Source organism: Urocitellus parryii, chromosome 5 (genome assembly GCF_045843805.1).
Source record: "Urocitellus parryii isolate mUroPar1 chromosome 5, mUroPar1.hap1, whole genome shotgun sequence".
NCBI lineage: Eukaryota > Metazoa > Chordata > Mammalia > Rodentia > Sciuridae > Urocitellus > Urocitellus parryii.
This window is the reverse complement of record NC_135535.1, coordinates 124896154-124915210: the sequence shown is the minus strand read 5'-3', so window position 1 is coordinate 124915210 and position 19057 is coordinate 124896154. Positions and strand designations below refer to the sequence as shown.

Genomic DNA, 19057 nt, shown 5'->3' with positions numbered 1-19057 from the left:
GCCCCAATTCCACAAATTCTAAAACCAAAGGAGTCAGTTTCCCCTCTGCTTACTGACCCTGAACAGAGACTACTTGGGTGACTCCCCAGGTCTTTTTTGAACTCCTTATTCATAGTCAAATGGTCCATCAGGTAAGCCATTGAAGGAACAGCAGCATACATTGGGGAACCACTTTATTGAGCTCAAAACAGTACACTATCACCCTCCAGGATTCATCTAGTTTCTTTACTGGCCTCATTAAGGAGTTGAAAGAACTATAGGTGGGTCATATCATGCCCACTTTTTCCAGCTCCATGACAGTCACAGTTATCTCTTCTTGCCCTCCAGGAAGTTTATATTGTTTGGTATTGGTGATATGCTCTAGTGGTGGCGGCAACCTTAAACTCTGTAGCTAATTTTTCTGATAGTAACCTGTGTCCCTTCATGCTTAGAATATTTACTTATTTGTTTAATTCTCTTGTGTGTTAAATAGCTTTGCATCACTGAGCAAAAAAGAACAAATAATGGATATATACAGCTTATTATTGGGATATCTGGCAAAATCTGAACAAGCTTTGTAGATTAAATATTAATACTGAATCAATTTTAATCTCCCGACTTTGATTGTTATACTATAGTTGCATAAAATAATTCCATGAGGAAAGAACAATTAATTAGTGCTTAAAATAAAATAATGCAATAAAATTAAAATTATATAAGTTTGATGGCAGTGTAACTATTGTACTATGTTAAAACACTGACAACGGCTACAGAATCATTATACCAAAATGATGTTTAAATTTATAGACATATATACTAATAAAAATTGAAAAGTACAAATAAGCTATCACTAAAATGATATTTCATTCTACCAAAGTATTAGTGACAAGACGATTGTTTGGGTACTGTTTAAATAGCTGGCATTTTGAGAATTTGAGTATGCAAAAGTCAATAACACTAGTTTTCACTCTCAAAATCCATTTAAAAGTTAGTGACAAATGCCAAGAAACAGCTTAAAGTATTATATATTATTTCATCATACATATATGATAGCCAAAAATATTTTACTTCAAAATTTTCACATCATACATGTCTGGGAAACCATGTTAACTGTTATATAAACAGTCTAATAGATGACATGTTATCTTTCAGATCATGTATTTTTTCTTTAAAATCTCTACATATTCTTGTGATGCTTCTGAAAGTAGATCTTGACTTGACTTATGAGTAGATCCTAGGGGAGAAGCTCTAAGAGACCCAGATTCAAGTTCATCAGCCACTGGAGAGAAAAAGAAAGAACTATATTATCATAATTATATTGTTTATATTTAAACAATATAAAATTAAAATTGAGAATTTTATCAGTGTTAATATGTATGTATATTTATAATTCAGAATCACTATTAAATATAATTTGTTCATTGTTGCACACTGAATATCATTATAGCTGGGTATCAGAGTTCTGGTTTCCCCAGTCATCAGTTCAACCATTATGTTCTAAGGTACTATGACAAGCACTGGAATGACAAGATGATACAGTTCATCACAACAATCATATACCACAACCTGAAAACACAAATGGACAGGCATGTGCTATAGAATCACGTATCAAATAGGGCACTACTGAAACACACAGAAGGGATTTGTATCCCAGTTTGTATCAGTATTGTAGGTTTTTTGGAGGTGATATGTAATTTGATACCCAAAGGATAAGGACAAAGTATGACAGAAAGAGGAAAGAAGTACATGCAAACAGCTAGAAGTAATGAAGAACACTTGTGGAATTATAAGAGGTTCAGTGTGGCTAGAGTCTAGAGCCAAGAAGCAGAGCACACTAAGTGATAAAAGAGATAAAACTGAATAAAGAAAATGCCAAGAATCAAATTGGTTTGGGTATTTTTAGTTCATGCTAAGGAATTTGGAATTTTCCTTAGGGCAAAGCATAAAGCAATGACTAAGTAAGTGACAGGAGATTTAAAATGAGACTTATCATGTGATAGTTAATGAACTACAATTGCTTAACTGTTACTTAGATGAGGCCAGGATTTTGTTACAAACCTGAGTATTTGATAATAACTTTCTTTTATAAGAACAATTTCAGTGTGAAGATTGACAGTTTCATAAGTTTCATAGGGATGGCAGAAGTGAAGAAGAAAGTGTTGAGCAAAAAAGAGTTACATGGACTTGTTGAAAATTTTAAAAGCTATAGAACATAAATAAGTGAGGAATAAGTATATTCTTCATTAGCAATGTCTATAATTTACATCTTTCACTCAAAGTATATTAGAAAATAACATTTAATGTAGAATCTATTAAACAAAGGAAAGGGATGCCATTTGCAATTTATAGTTTATTTCATAAATAAATTAATCTAAATGAAATGAATTTTGTCCACATACCTTCTTTTAGTTCTCTAGTTATACTTTTTTCCAACTTCTGCTGCATCTGAAATAAGTTAAACAGTATTTATAAAGTTTAAGCTAAATAGGAGACATTATTATGAGAATGTTATATCACTTAGAAACATGTGGCCTAATTTAAATAAGGCTTTTAGAAACTAGATCTAACTTGAGAATTACTTTACAAAAATTACAAATTAAACAAAATTCCTATTTTCAGTATTAGGTAATAGAGAATTTATATGTACAATTTATATGTATTTCATCTGATGAAAAATATAAATAATATTGGCCAATTAAGTATATATATATCATTTCAGAAGGATTTTTTTCCAAAAAAATTTTCCCATTTTATTTATACATTGCAATCGCTCTACAATTTATGATATTATATAGAAAATACTGAAAATACACATTATTTTGTAAAACCAAAGACAAACACTGAACCCAAAGATAAACGTTTTACACAAGAGACCCTTTTCCTGAATTAGTATTGAATCTTAAATATCTATTTCTTTTGTTAAAATTATTATTTTACATATTCCCTAAGTACATCTGCATTACAAACAGCTCAGTAACTTTCAGAAACTGTTTCTAGAGGCTTGTTGTAAAAGGAAGCACACAACCAGAAAACAGAAAAAGCAAAAAAAAAAAAAAAGTTTAAATTTTGCACAATACTTAGCATATCAAACATGTTTTAAAAAGTAGGCATTACTTTTTACATTGCAATAACAAGGATTCAAAATGGAAATACTAACAGTAATATAATGTACTGCTACATGTAAGGAGATTATTTTTCAAGCTGAACTGAAATCACACATTATATAAAGTTTAGTAATAGCCATGTAGACATGTTGCACCATCCATCAGTTAAAAAAAAAAAATCAAATAGGAAGCTGGCTTGGGCCATTCCTTACACTGAGAGGCAATTTCATTTCCTATTCCCAAACTCAATTAGTGGATTTCTGTATAACATTGCTGAATAAAACATACATTAGTGTGTCTGCCTGGCTAAAGGCAGTCAAGCTTAGCCTTTGTAGTGGAGGATGGATGAATGAGAACTGTTTAAAATGGGGTTGGCATTTAGCTGAAAAATCCTCTCTCGGGAGCTTTTAAAAACTCCAGAGTTATCAAGTGTCCTGATGAGCCTCTATGGCTATATTTAATCCTTTCCCACTTGCTCTCTCACTAGGAAGGAGAGAAGCTGGAATTGCAAATTCTGAGAGAGGATTTAAAAGCTTTAAGCTGGTTTGAGGTCAGGCCATGGTGACCCAGGCAAGCTGCTTACTACATTCATGGGGGGCTTCCCCATGCTGCCAGGGCCAGCTACGTTAAGCTTCAGGGACAGAATCTAAAGCCACATCTAGCACTTACACATTCAGCAAACACAGGTGGATTTTTAACTTGGTAAATCTGAAATGTCATTTTGCAGACTAAGACTGCAAATCTCTAAGATTTTAAAAGCCACACATTGCTAGTAAGGTGATTATGGTAATGACACAAACTCTTGGATGTTTTTTTTTCCCATGGAGTTAAGACTTCTAAGAAGGATGCTGTTTTATTAACACAAAGGTTAATCAATTCAATTCATATCTTATACTGAAAGCATGATTTTGTGATTCTAAGCAACTCTGCCCTTTATAAAATTTCTCAGCTTTTTACTCTAATGGATTTTTCATTTCCATTCTCTACTTTTAGAAAATCAAACTTTAATATATGTTTTATGCTATTAATTTTTCTGCAAAGAATTTTAAACAAATAAATAAAGTGGTATTATTTGTTATCTAAAAATTCCACTGACAAATGATTTAAAACATTATACTATTTGGATTATGAACAAACATTTTTTTGTTAATATGGATGCAAAGATTTTATTATGTCTTTATATCTCACCCACAAATATCTGCATAATACAAAAATTTTGCTTTCAAAAGATATGTTTTATACTGAAGAAATCCCCTTTTCTCTTTTTCCTTCCATTTTTTTTTCTTCCCCTTTTGGTGCAGGGGATTAAATTCAAGGCATTATGTATGGTAAATATGCATTCTATTTCTTAGCTGTACCTTCAGCCCTGTACTCAATATATGAATTTTCTCTCTAGAGAATACTTGTGATATAACAAATTTTAAGTGGCAGTTTTTCCTCTGAACTCTTAAAGAGCACCTGGTAGAAGTAGTACCCTCTTTTAGGGATATGGAGTGGGCTCCCCCTCCATAAATTCCCTCCCAGGTTTTCACTGACCTTTGAATACTTTATACCATTAATGACAGCTAAGGGCAACTGCTCTTTGGGAATGAGATCCAATGAAGAAAGGAAAGCTGAGAGGGAAAAAGACTCAGAACACCTTGAGGGAGGGGGCTGCTCTGGAGATGGTCACCTGAAAGCATACTTAAAGAGGTCCAGTGTGCTGAAGACTTCAATTTTGTGCTGGCTGGTGAGAGGATGGGGTAGTTTAGTTCACAAGTTAAATTTGACAAATGTTAAATAACTTAAAAAGTGCCTTTCAGTAGTGTATGATGGTCAACACCTGTAATCCCAGTGGCTCAGGAGGCTGAGGCAGGAGGATTGCAAGTTCAAAGCCAGCCTCAGGAACGTAGTGAGACCCTGTCTCAAAATAAAAAATGAAAAATGGGCTGAGGCTGTGCTTCAGGGATTAAGTGTCCTGGGTTCATTCCCCTGTACCACAAAAAACAAACAAATAAACAAACAAAACAAGAAACAAAGCCTTTCATTTAATTCTAACTTTCCTATTAAATCATAGTTTCCTCATATTTCCCTTAGTAGAAATTCAGAACTGTTGTATTCAGTTGAATGGTTTAATAGAGTTCCACAGATTATGGAAGGAAAAAACAAACAAGAAATGTATCTTGGTGACACTAATCACTGTCGTATTTTTAGATAAGGGTACTTCAAATGCTTGTTTTTTATTTTTATTTTTTGGTGGAATGGAATTGAATCCAGAGCCTCACAAATGCTAGGCAAATGCTCTATCACTGAACTATATCCCCAGCCTTTTTCCTAAAAATTTTGTTTTAATAGAGGGTTTTTTCTAAGTTACCCAGGCTGTCTTGGAACTTGCAATCCTACCTCAGCCACACAATAGCTGGAATTACAGGTGTGCACAACTACACTCAATAGCAAAGTCTTTTGAAATTCACAAGGTAAAATAGCTTAAGGTAAACTAAATGTTATCAGAAGAAATTTAAAAAGTTTAGTAAGTTGCTAATCTTCATGTTATGCTTAATATTAAACTGAAAGCTATATTATCTCATTATGAAGTCAAATACATATTTAATAAAAACACTCCTCATTTTCTCTGTAGCCTTTCTGTTTATTTTTATGTGGAGATTGTGTTTCAGATGATGAAGGAAGCCTGAAGTACAACCTTAATAAAGGGAGAACATTTGCAACTTCATTTAAACTTTTCCATTTTTCAAAAAAGTAAGAAAGTGAGAAAATTATATAGAATAGAACAATTTCTGTACCATGTATTTAACTTATTAGAAGAATTATCCCCTAATTGGCTGTTTTCAAACTATGTCCATAGAAATCTAAGATACTAAAGGGTGAGACTGAAGGATAATGGGTTAAGGAAGTCAGAACTTTAAAACCTCTAGACATCCTTTAGTCAGATAGCTTTACTTCTATGTTTAATATAATACAGTTTCATACCATTTTTAAAAAGTTCTACTGTTTGAAAAAATGTTTAGAAAATTATGAAAGTAAAAACAATCCTAATTTTATATAAGAACCAAAATAAACTCAGACATAAGTTGGTTGAGGTCACAAAGCCAACTGGTTGCAAGTCAGGAATGGGCTTTAGGTCTTCTTACTGAGCTTGGAGTTCTCTGCAACTACTTCTCTCATATTTAGGAAAGAGAGAGAGATTTTTAAGTGTGGCTCAGAGAAAATTCATATGTAAAACTTTTTCATGTAGCTTGATAATGTTTAAGTCTAAGATATAAGAGTAGCTCAGTAATGTTTAAGTCTAAGATATGAGTAGCTCAATAATGTTTAAGTCTAAGATATAAGAGTAGTTCTCTAATAAACTGTAAGTTCTAAAAGTTATCAATACAAATAAAGGAATACAAATTAATATCATAACTTCTAATACTTAAGTAAACTTAAAAGCATATGTTTAGACATTAAAGAACAGAGAACTCAAAGGAGAAAAATTTTCATGTTGAACCAAGCAAGCTGTAAACTGAGAAAATTATTCCTTAAAGGAAAAGAACTCATAGGCTGGGGTTGTGGCTCAGTGATAGAGCACATGTCTAGCATGTGTGAGGCACTAGGTTTGATCCCCAGGACCTCATTAAAAAAACTAAATAAACAAAATAAAGGTACTGTGTCCATCTACAACTAAAAATATTTTTTAAAAATAACTATTTATTTTCTCCAAATAGGATTTACCAAAATTATTCCACAAATAAATTATTCAAATTATTTATAGAAAAATTAAATACACAAAACACATTTGTTTTTACCGTCCAGCATACTTCTTGACTTTTCATCATTAAGAGATATATAAGGAATACTGGAACATATAAAGTGATAATGAGATATATAAAGAAGTGAGTTTAGTTTCAATTATAATTTAAATCCAGGCAGAAATGACAGGAGAACTTCATTCCCTGGCCTCAAGTGAGGACTTGTATTCTCGCTACCTTACTCATGAGAGAAGGAGAGATTTACCTAATGTGTAAAAACTAGATGAAGCACACTGAATGCACTGGCCTAAATATGCCATCTCTTTAAGAGATATGTCTGCCCACAATAATGTGAAATCAGGTCTTCTGTCATCTCTGCAGGTAGCCTGCTCCCAGAATAGATGTCAAATATTTGTTTCTTCTACTTACAACTTTGTATGTAAGCATCTCATCTGTAATGAAGCATCAGAAGACCACTATACTGTACATCTAAGCCATAATCACCCATTAGTTGTTATGTGTTAGTAATAAAGTTAGTGTGTTGATCTCCCTCTGCTGGACTCCTATATTCTGAACTGAGATGGGGAGGAAGAGTGTTATTTGCTGCCTATCACACAACAGCCCATGAAAGATGACTATTGACTTAGACTAATATTTTCTTCTTTTTGTATTCTTATTGTATATATTTCAAAACAATCCCCATTTTACACAGGGGAAAGGTTAAAAGTAAGATTTTAGAGTTAGAGTAATACAGTGAAATCAATAGTAGAAAAGGACAATAAAAATAAATGTTTATTTATTTAAGAGAATTTATTGACAGGCTCCTATTAAATGATACTTGAGCTTACATGTTAGAAAATAATGTTTCATTCTCTTTTTGAGACCACTTTTATAAATATACATAGTACTATGTATATACACACCTTCCACCATTAATATATTTTTAGTAAAAAATTTTAAAAATTAAATTTTGACATCATTCTCTCAAGGAGCACTCAAATGTTATAAAAATATCCACTCAAATATAATGAAAACAGTTGTTTATGTTTTAAACCACTGCAATTCACTATCAAATTATAAATAGGGTAATATATAAAGAAAATAACACTTGTATTTTGTCCCTTTGTTAATTGGGAAACTGAAAAATGAAGTACAGAGCCATACAAAATAAATGAAAGGAGAAAATTAGAAGAAGTTGAAAGATTATCTGAATTTTCTAAAAGATTAAATGGCATCTGGCTTAATAGATAAAATGAAATGAGGACTGGAGTAATTATATAACATTTAGCTGGTATAATAAACAAGTTTATTAAACTCTGTCTTCACAGTAATAAGCATAACTATATGAGTGGGATTAGAGTTACAATTCTGAGCAGACAGGCATTTCCTTGGTGATGAAAACAGGTTTATATTTATTTGGGAAGAAATATGACCCCCCAAAGTCTGTGGAGATACAATGGTCCCTCATGTAAAAAGTTAAAAGTTTCAGGAATATTGTTTTGGTTTTGATGTATTTGGACCGTCACAATGAGAATAAGAATTGATAAAATTAAATGGACATTTGAGAAGTAGAGTCATGCTTAAATAAGTCATGCTTAAATAAGTCACTTCAAATTTTGAAGTTTTAGTAATACACCCCAAATCCCAAACCAATCAATGGGCTGGGGATGTGGCTCAGTGTTAGGAGCACTTGCCTATCTCTACCATCATGGGGCACTGGGGAAACTTCCCTATTTAAATTATTTACTGAGTTACTACTGTGTGTCACACACTGTATTAGGAAGTAAGTTTTATCTTCTATCAAATGGGAATACATTTTTAAGATTTCACTTATCAGGGCAGGGTATATAATTTAGTGTACTGTGTGTGCTTAGCACCCATGAAGCCCTGGATTCAATCCCCGGCATCCAAAACAAAACAAAAAAAATTTCAGTTATCAGAAAAGAATTCTACATACCAAAAAATCTAAGTAGTGACATATCTGTTGTTTAGGCCAAAACTTTGCATTTTTATTTTTATTTTTATTTTTTTAGTTGGAGATGGACACAATATATTTATTTATTTTTATGTGGTGCTGAGGATCAAACCCAAACTCTACCACTGAGTTACATCTCCAGCCCCAAGCTCTGCATTTTTAATAATAAAAATGAATAAAAACAAATAAAACTATGTGTTTGTTCTATAGAACAACATCTAAGACTTATATTAGAATGCAAAAACTAAAAGTAAAAATTAGCAAAACATATGTAGTAATTGTCACTACAATGGTGCTAAGTGTCAAGGCTAAATTTCATATAATGTAGTAGATAAAATAAGAACTAAATGATAAGAACATGGAGAAAACTCGATCAACAACCAGTACTACTGAAATCATAGAACAGAGCAATAATATAACAATTTTATTTAAAGTTAGGAAAAAATGCTATGAGATAGAACTTTATAAGAGGAATGGTCCAAAATATTAAAAACTTGGAAATAAGCAAGTTGGGTAAAAAGTTTAGTATTAATGCTAGTTTTAACATTTTCTTTCTGGAATCATATAAGTCTTTATGCCTTGTTTTATTATACCTCATTAAAAAACCTACCATTTCGATGGATGTGGTGGCACATTCCTGTAATCCCAGAAAATAGGGAGTCTAAGACAGGAAGATTGCAAATTCAAGGCCAACCTCAGCAACTTAGTAAGACCCTGTCTCAAAATTAAAAACAAAAAGGGCTGGAGCGGTGGCTCAGTGGGTTGAGCCCTTAGTTTCAACTTCTGGTACCAAAAAAAAAAAAAAAAAAAAAAAAAAAAAAACAACAACAAAAAAACCAAAACCATACCAAAACCCAAAAAACAATAAATATCCTACCATTTTCTATCAGTTTAGATGGTATGTTAGCACCTTTTGTAGTATTATTTATTTTTTATTTTCCTAACAGGAAAAGTAAAATTCCTTGCAACTATAGAAGGGAACTTTTTTCTTTAAAAAATTTGTAAATGATAATTTTATAAGACCTGTCAAAGGGGGATGGGTTGTAGCTCAGTGGTAGAGTACTTGCCTAGCACATGTGAGACATTGGGTTCAATCCTCAGCACTAAATAAAATAAATAAAATAAATTTATTTTTTAAAAAAACCTTTCAAGGCATTCATTCTTCAGTAGCTATACAGACATGTATTTGTATCTTGATAGGAGAGTGTTTTTCAATATCTACTACGAATTGGCAAGATAACGTTCCACAAAGAAATAATGTATATCTTGAAACTGCTAGATTAAATTAAAAATAAATTATTCTTCAACATGTCCAGAAATACTAAGACAAAACAAAACCTGCTGCTTTCATCTAGAAAAATTTGGGAAAAAACTTTTTCCCAAATCATCTTCTTCAGTGCAACTACATTTACCATTCTCATGTAAAATGATATATTTCTTGATTTTTTTCTATTAAATAATTAAACATTTTATCTTTGAATCATGCTTAATAATTTATTTAAGTATTTAATGTTCATTCTCTTTTTGCAGGTAGTATTCCAATTTCATACCTCTGAGGTACTAGACCTTCATCCTCATTTTTTTTTTCATAAAAAATATAAAACTAAGCTAATAAAATGATGAAACAAGACTCTTGGTATCACTGCCATCTTAGTCATCAATCATTCAAATGAAGGCAAGATAGACACAGGTGAACTTCATTTAAAATTTCAAATATTGCTTAATTGATCTATTTAAAAACTATTATAATAGCAATAAATAGTATGCAGCAATAGCATATTTTACTATATTTGAGATAAAGATCCTAGTAATTAAGAATATATTCTTATTTGTGAAAATGGCAAAAATTGTAACTTAAAAACAAATTAATCTTTTTTTTTGCAGGTTTGATCTTTAAAAAGTTATATTAGATTTCTTTAAATTATACACATATATATATATATATATATATATGTGGTTAGTTTGTGGATGTCAATCATTCACTTATGATTAGAGGTAGAAAACTTGGGATGGTGCATGAAAACTTTAAATTTCTTAGAGTTTAAAAGATGAAAATTTCTTAGAAAGTAAGCCAAACCATCTCAAAGTATATGCTGAGTTATAAGCAGAAATATTCATTTTCTAAAATCTAATTTAAAGGCAGCTTTTCAAAAAAGTTGAATCAATTCATTTAATGAATAAAGTTAACAAATGAGTATCTCTTGAAAATGAACAACAGAAACTTTAAAAAAATCTTAAATTTATTTTATTAACATAGATTATTGTCAACTTCACTTAACACACATTAAATAACTCTGTATTTTACCAAATTAAAAAGAAAATTATAACAGAAATCTGAGACCAAAAGGGGGAAAAAAACATAACTAACCTCAGCTAAGTAGTTCTCCATGCTCTTATTTGAAGGCTTTGGGTTAGAAGTAGGAACCACTAAGTTTTCTCTTGGAAAATAACTTCTGTTGAGTACCAAACTATTATTAAGACTTCCAACACAAGAGCACTCTACGACAGGCCTTGGACTAACAGTGCTGAGTAAAGATCTGTTCTGTTTTTCCACAAGAAGTTGAGTATTGACATCCTGTAGTCTTTCATTAGCCCTGTGAAGATTGCAAAAGGAAAATATGTAGTATCTTATATTTCCCGGAAGGACTCATAAATGACTTGAATTTTTAAAAACTGACTTCTTAAATTAAAGAGTTTTATACAATTATTGGTTTAAAATTGTTTTAAAGAACAACAAACAAGTAATTCAAAGTAGGAGGGAGAGAAATGGCTATCAATGATGTACAGATAACTCCTGGTGCTGTTTTATTTATTTTTCTTTTTTGCAATTTGTATTTTCTTTTTTTTTATTGGTTGCATGTTTTAAAGGGCTCTGCTTACAAGATTCTTGAGGATTTTATTAGGGATATTTGTATTTAAAGGGTAACTATGAGAGATGATGGATATGTTAATTTTCTTGGCAATGACAGCCATTTTAGTATGTAAAATAAAACTCATATAGTACTCCTTAAATATAATTAAAAATATGAAACTGAAAAAAAAGCTGGGAATACTGTATTTACTCAACTATTTTAGGGATTTCAAAAACATTTCTCAAAGATATTTGCAAGCATTTGCTTAGACCATCTACTTCACCATTACTTTGAAGAAATTAAACACTTGACATCAACCTTTAGGGGTAGGTGAGATAGCCGGGTTGGTGATTAAAAAGAACTTAAAGCTGCTACTAAGGCAATTAGCTCATATAATAATTTCCAAGGCATCAGAGGAGGGACCAGCCCTTTCTGCCTTCTAAACACCCCCTCACATGACCAAGAACTTGTTTTTAATGACTTTGCAAATTATATTTCTCTCATCACTGTTACTCTTTTCCTATATCACATTTTGTTTTATTTATAGAGAAGAAAAACTTTAAAGAACTTTTTGTTTCTAGGTATACTTTAATATAATATAATATCAATCATCAAAATAAGGAAAATTAACTCATTCAGTGGCAGAATGTGCCTGGAGAGTGTTATTCATAGCAATTTACCCTTTGGGTTTATGTCATAATCTCCCCAACCTTGTTGATATTTTCATTTAAGGGAATGCTGACAAGTAATCTGATAATAATAAAACTTTCTTAAGACTAATAAATCAGGTTAGCCATATGAGAATATTAAGGGGTTAAAAACCATATAAAACCAAATCAACTAACCAACCAAACAAACAAATGAAGGAAGTAATATAAACTGTCCCAGACTTTTACTTTTAAAGGTAAGTTCATTTACCAGCAATATTTTCCAAAATTAAGTCAATAATTATCTTTCCCATCTTACTGATCTTATGAATCTAACTAAAGATTGTTTTTAGAGACAAATTAATGAACTTAATTTATTCTGTATGATTCTGTTTCGACTTACTTGTTTAGTTTATTCAGTAATGATTTTCTAATTTTAAATTCTTCTACATAGAGTTGTTTATATTTTTCCAGTTCTATTTTATTAGAATCTTCTTGTGTTTTCATTTTAGACAGTTCATATTCCAGGTCTTTAATTCTGAGTTCCATCTGACTTCTTATTGAGGCATTATTACTTTCTCTTAACTGTTCCAAATTTTCCTGAGATGCTGCTTGTGTCTAAAGCAAATTAAAAGAATAATTATAATCCAAACAATTATTGTATATTTATTTCCTTTAGTTCTGAGTCAGTGACTTAGAAATAAATTCTAAATATATGAAAAAATATGCTGGAGTTTAAAATATTTATACCATCAATATCAACTGTATTAATCTAAATTATAAAAGATTGAATCATTTAGAATTTTATTTTTGCACAGGGTTGGGGATGGAACCCAGGGACTCAAACATGCCAGGCAAGTGCTCTACCACTGGGTTATATCTTGAGCCCTGAATCATTTTCATGTTAGTACTTATGTAATCCAATACTATAAAGAATTATAGAATCAATTCAAAGTTTAAAAAAATTGAACAATGTAACTTAAGAACAATTCAAAAGTGGTATAATTACTACATCATAATTTTTTCTTTTTCTCCTAATAGTTTTGTTGGCATTAAGAGTCAAAAGATCTGTTTAATTATAATAATGAAAGAAACTGAACTTTGAAAAGGAATATCAGAAATAATTTTCCTAAAAAGACCTACAAAACAAAGCAGAGAAAACAAAATGTATACATTCAAAATATAATTTGCAGTGAAATGAATTAAAGCACATTATAAATTGACCTTTAAAAACAGATTCACTTGTTTTAATTTTTCCACTAAATCCTGTCTTGCTCTGTCTTCAATCTCCTGTTTATACTGTTCTAGTTGACCATGTTCTTCCATATTCTTCTTTTCTATAAGACTTTTAAGGTTTACTACTTCTTGTTCTAATTTTTTTTTATTCTTCTCTAGTTTTTCACATTTTTTTTGCATAGTTTTCATGGATAATAGCTCCTGATGAAGAAACTGATTTTTTTTATCCAGATGTAGACATTTTGAAGATGCAGTCTCCAGTTTTGCTGCAAGATCATCAATCTGCATGAACAAAATAATAGCTTTATAATGAAGCAGGCTAAGAAGAGTCTAACACAAAACTAATAAAAAATTCTGACATAAAATTGGTTGTGATCAAATATATTATATTCTTAGAATGTAGTTCCTTAAATTACTCAGAAAACCAAAACGTTAATTAAAACTACCAGGAGCCACAAAAACATAATCTTTACATTCACAATATTTACCACAGAATATTGGCACTTGATCTTAGACTCTAATTTTTAAAAATAATTGTTTCATGTCTTTCCTTCTTTTTTTGGGGGGAAATCTGAAATGATGACTTTATTTATTTTTTGTGTTTCAATATGCATATTTTTTATTAGTTACACATGACAGTACAATGATCTTGACAATTCATATGTTTGAATCAAATGGGGTACAATTTCTCATTTTTTCTGATTGTACAGGTTGCAGAATCACATTGGTCATACAGCATGTCTTTCCTTCTTAAAATAATTCCAAGACATCTCTCAGTAGAAAATCTCTTATTTTTCCCCTCCCATCCACACTCCACATTATATATAAAGTTTTAGAGACAATCATATTGAGTTATATAGATCTACATTAATAGATGGCTTCCAGTACAACACTTTGAAAACAGACGTAAATAATGAAACTTGTAAATTTGGATATGTTATATAAGTCTTTCTGAACTGCCAATGTTCTATGTTAATTTGAATTGCATTCCAAGAAGTACTGTTTCTTGGTAAGGAGCACATAAAATTTAGTGAAATAATCCATACATTTTTTTTGGGGGGGGAGGGGGCAGAAATTACTTAATTCCATAGCATAATCTTGTAGACTGTACCCACATAATCTTGATTCTACCCACATAATGAGGAAGCATACTAAACAAAAAATAACACAAATTTGGTAGGATTTCCGTGGTACTGAGTTGGGAAAAATTAGTTTCCTTTAGATACAATGATAAGAGTGGTGGTTTTAGTCTGATGTGGTGGTGTACTCCTGTAATCCCAGTGGCTTGGGAAACTGAGGCAGGAAGATCCTGAGTTCAAAGCAACGGTAAGGCGTTGAGCAAATCAGTGAAGCCCTGTGTCTAAATAAAATGCAAAGTAGGGCTGAAGATGTGGCTGGATCAGTGGTTGAGTGCCCCTGAGTTCAATTAGTGGTACCAAAAAAAAAAAAAAAGAAGAGTGGTGATTTAAAAAATATCTATAAATTCTTTGACATTTCTCACATGAAATTTCCTCTCCTGGATATGAATGAGTTGGACTTGATAACTGGCTTTTAGTGAATAGAATATGGTAGACTGCTGTGTGATTTCTAATGCTGGTTTAGAAAATGTGATATAGTTTGTGTAACTTTCTCTAGGGAAGCTTACCTTTAGAATCTACACCATATTGTGAGGAAGCCCAATTTATAGGTGAATCCTCATGTAGGTGGTCTAGTTGATTTACTGTGCTAAAGGCCTAGTTAAAAGCCATATTCAACTGTCAGACATGTGAAAGAACAAGCATGGTTAAACTCCCCAGCTTCAGGTCACTCTAGCTAATTCCAAGTGGAGAAGAAAGGAGAGAGCATCACTGAACCTTGCCTGAACTGCCAATTGTTAGCAAAATAAATGTTTGAGACACTGAATTTTGAGGTGGTTTATTACATACCAATAACTGACCTAGATACTGACATTAAATATGAGTTGCCACTATTAAAAACAGCAGCAAACAAAAATATGTAGAATCAGGAGGTAGGGAGAAGTAGAAAGGACCTAGAAAAAGGAAACAAAAAGAAAAGCCAAAAAGTCTTTCAAAGCGATTGTTAGGAAGCCTGATGGCCCCAAAAGAGACTACAGAAAGGGCTTCAAACCCAATGAAGAAAAAATACTGAAACCTAGAAAGAAGAATCTTGGTACATAGCAATTGAAAGTAAAACTGACATGAAAGAAAAGCTAAAGAAAGACTATTAAATAAAGGAATCAAGAATTATTGGGTTCAAATATCTTTTTCCCATTTGTAGTTATCTCCACACATCAAACTGTCAAATAATGCTAAAATAAATGGCATATGGGATAATATCAAAACTATGGTGCTACTTGGATCCATGTAAAGATGAATCCAAGAACATGACTATAAGTCCCTTTATGAAGACTACAGGAAGACTGAAGGCAGTGCCTCAAAATTCTGTTAAGGATCATTAAGGTACATAAATCTTGAAGAAATTGTCCCAGTATATCTTCACAGGAAGCCCAAAGTGAAAAGCCTGTCACAAAAAGATTTGTCAAAGTGCCTTTTCTAATGGCATGAACCCCAATGAAATTCACAGTAGATTCAAAAGTTCTTAAAACAATGTAGTAGCAAAACCCCTGCTTGCTTGTTTGGACTGAAAGAGACGAGTGAAAATGAAGAGTCCTTTGGACCCTGGAGATTCCTCAGGGAAAAAAAGGCTAAAAAAAACCACTCAGCCCCCATCTGAACCTGATAAAGATGGTAAGATCTTGCACTTTGAGCTTGAACCTAATGCCATAATGACTGAGACTTGTAGCAAGTAGGTGCAATGTAAAAACATTGTGGAAGAAGACAGAGTGTACTAGTTTGAGAACATGGTATTTTTTCACACTTAATTCCATAAAATAGAGAATTTAGGGTTTGACTTGCTTGTAATGACTAGAGTGTGATAAAAATGGTGACACATGACCTTCAACACTAGTTTATAAAGCTATCTCATTCTGCTGACACTTGAAACCCAGTTGTTCATGGATAGGCAGAACTAACATCATCAAAATGGAGATATTACCAAAAGTTCTCTATAGGTTTAATGCAATGCCAATCAAAATCCTAATGGCATTTCTTGTAGAAATAGATAAAGCAATCATGAAATTCATATGGAAAAATAAAAGACCCAGAATAGCAAAAGCAATTCTAAGCAGGAAGTGTGAATCAGGTGGTATAGTGATACCAGATTTCAAACTATATTACAGAGCAATAGTAACAAAAACAGCATGGTACTGGTACCAAAACAGGCAGGTGGACCAATGGTACAGAATAGAGGACACAGAGACTAATCCACAAAGTTACAACTATCTTATATTTGATAAAGGGGCTAAAAGCATGCAATGAAGGAAGGATAGCATCTTCAACAAATGGTGTTGGGAAAACTGGAAACCCATATGCAACAAAATGAAACTGAATCCCCTCCTCTCTCCATGCACAAAAGTTAACTCAAAATGGATCAAGGAGCTTGATATCAAATCAGAGACTCTGCATCTGATAGAAGAAAAAGTTGGCTCCGATCTACATATTGTGGGGTCGGGCTCCAAATTCCTTAATAGGACACCCATAGCTCAAGAGTTAATAACAAGAATCAACAAATGGGACCTACTTAAACTAAAAAGTTTTTTCTCAGCAAGAGAAACAATAAGAGAGGTAAATAGGGAGCCTACATCATGGGAACAAATTTTTACCCCTCACACTTCAGATAAAGCCCTAATATCCAGAATATACAAAGAACTCAAAAAATTAAACAATAAGAAAACAAATAACCCAATCAACAAATGGGCCAAGGACCTGAACAGACACTTCTCAGAGGAGGACATACAATCAATCAACAAGTACATGAAAAAATGCTCACCATCTCTAGCAGTCAGAGAAATACAAATCAAAACCACCCTAAGATACCATCTCACTCCAGTAAGATTGGCAGCCATTATGACGTCAAACAACAACAAGTGCTGGCGAGGATGTGGGGAAAAGGGTACTCTTGTACATTGCTGGTGGGACTGCAAACTGGTGCGGCGAATTTGGAAAGCAGTATGGAGATTCCTGGGAAAGCTGGGAATGGAACCACCATTTGACCCTGCTATTGCCCTTCTCGGACTATTCCCTGAAGACCTTAAAAGAGCATACTACAGGGATACTGCCACATCGATGTTCATAGCAGCACAATTCACAATAGCTAGACTGTGGAACCAACCCAGATGCCCTTCAATAGATGAATGGATAAAAAAAATGTGGCATTTATATACCATGGAGTATTACGCAGCACTAAAAAATGACAAAATCATGGAATTTGCAGGGAAATGGATGGCACTAGAGCAGATTATGCTTAGTGAAGCTAGCCAATCCCTAAAAAACAAATACCAAATGTCTTCTTTGATATAATGAGAGCAACTAAGAACAGAGCAGGGAGGAAGAGCAGGAAGAAAAGATTAACATTAAACAGAGACATGAGATGGGAGGGAAAGGGAGAGAAAAGGGAAATTGCATGGAAATGAAGGGAGACCCTCATTGCTATACAAAATTACATATAAGAGGTTGTGAGGGAAATGGGAAAATAAACAATGAGAATAATAAATTACAGTAGATGGGGTAGAGAGAGAAGATGGGAGGGGAGGGGAGGGGGGATAGTAGAGGATGGGAAAGGTAGCAGAATACAACAGTTACTAATAGGGCATCATGTAAAATTGTGGATGTGTAACCGACGTGATTCTGCAATCTGCATTTGGGGTAAAAATTTGGAGTTCATAACCCACTTGAATCTAATGTATGAAATATGATATGTCAAGAGCTGTGTAATGTTGTGAACAACCAATAAAAAAGAATTCTCTTCTCTTTAAAATAATAATAATAAAATAATAATAATAATAATAATAATAATAATAATAAAAAACCCAGTTGTGAGGAAGCTTAGGCAACAAAGAGAGCCTAGGCATACCAGTGTAGATGTTCCAGCTTCCTGTCTCAACTGAAGTTTCTGCTAATGACTAGCACCAACAACCAAAACCAACCTGACATACTAGTGGGCAAACTTTAGGAAGATTCCAGCCCCCAGTCATTGAACTGTTCCCAGTGAAGCTCAGGAGAGCAGAGACAATTTTCCTTGTCAAGTTTGAGAAGGAAATATTGTTTTAAGCCACGAAACTTTGGGTAATTTATTAAGGAACAATAAATACAGAAGATGGATTTAAAATAGAGATAATAATAAATGAAAACTTACATAGTAGAAATTAGTCTCTAATTAGAAATTAGTCTCTAATTAGTCTCTAAGTAGGATCTAATAAACATTGAAGCTAATTTATTAATGATAAATAATGCCAATGGGAAGCAGCAATTAGAAGAAAGACATTAAGGAATAAGTTTTTCTTGGGGCTGGGGATGTGGCTCAAGCGGTAGTGCGCTCGCCTGGCATGCTCGGGGCGCTGGGTTCAATCCTAAGCACCACATAAAAATAAAATAAAGATGTTGTGTCCACCGAAAACTAAAAAATAAATATTAAAAAATTC

At 32.5% G+C, this 19057-nt stretch overlaps 1 protein-coding gene across 1 annotated transcript in view; it reads right to left on the bottom strand.

The window, feature by feature from the left end:
- Positions 1-204: 204 nt before the first annotated feature.
- Positions 205-19057, bottom strand: part of Ankrd30a (ankyrin repeat domain 30A) — a 115556-nt gene continuing 96703 nt past the window's right edge. Inside the window, exons 31-35 of the mRNA XM_026399545.2 lie at positions 13507-13800; positions 12686-12900; positions 11152-11377; positions 2379-2424; positions 205-1258 (exon numbers count right to left, since the gene is read on the bottom strand). Of these exons, the coding sequence (XP_026255330.1) occupies positions 1128-1258; positions 2379-2424; positions 11152-11377; positions 12686-12900; positions 13507-13800 (912 nt within the window). The 3' untranslated portion in view covers positions 205-1127. The remainder of the gene's footprint in view (positions 1259-2378; positions 2425-11151; positions 11378-12685; positions 12901-13506; positions 13801-19057) is intronic.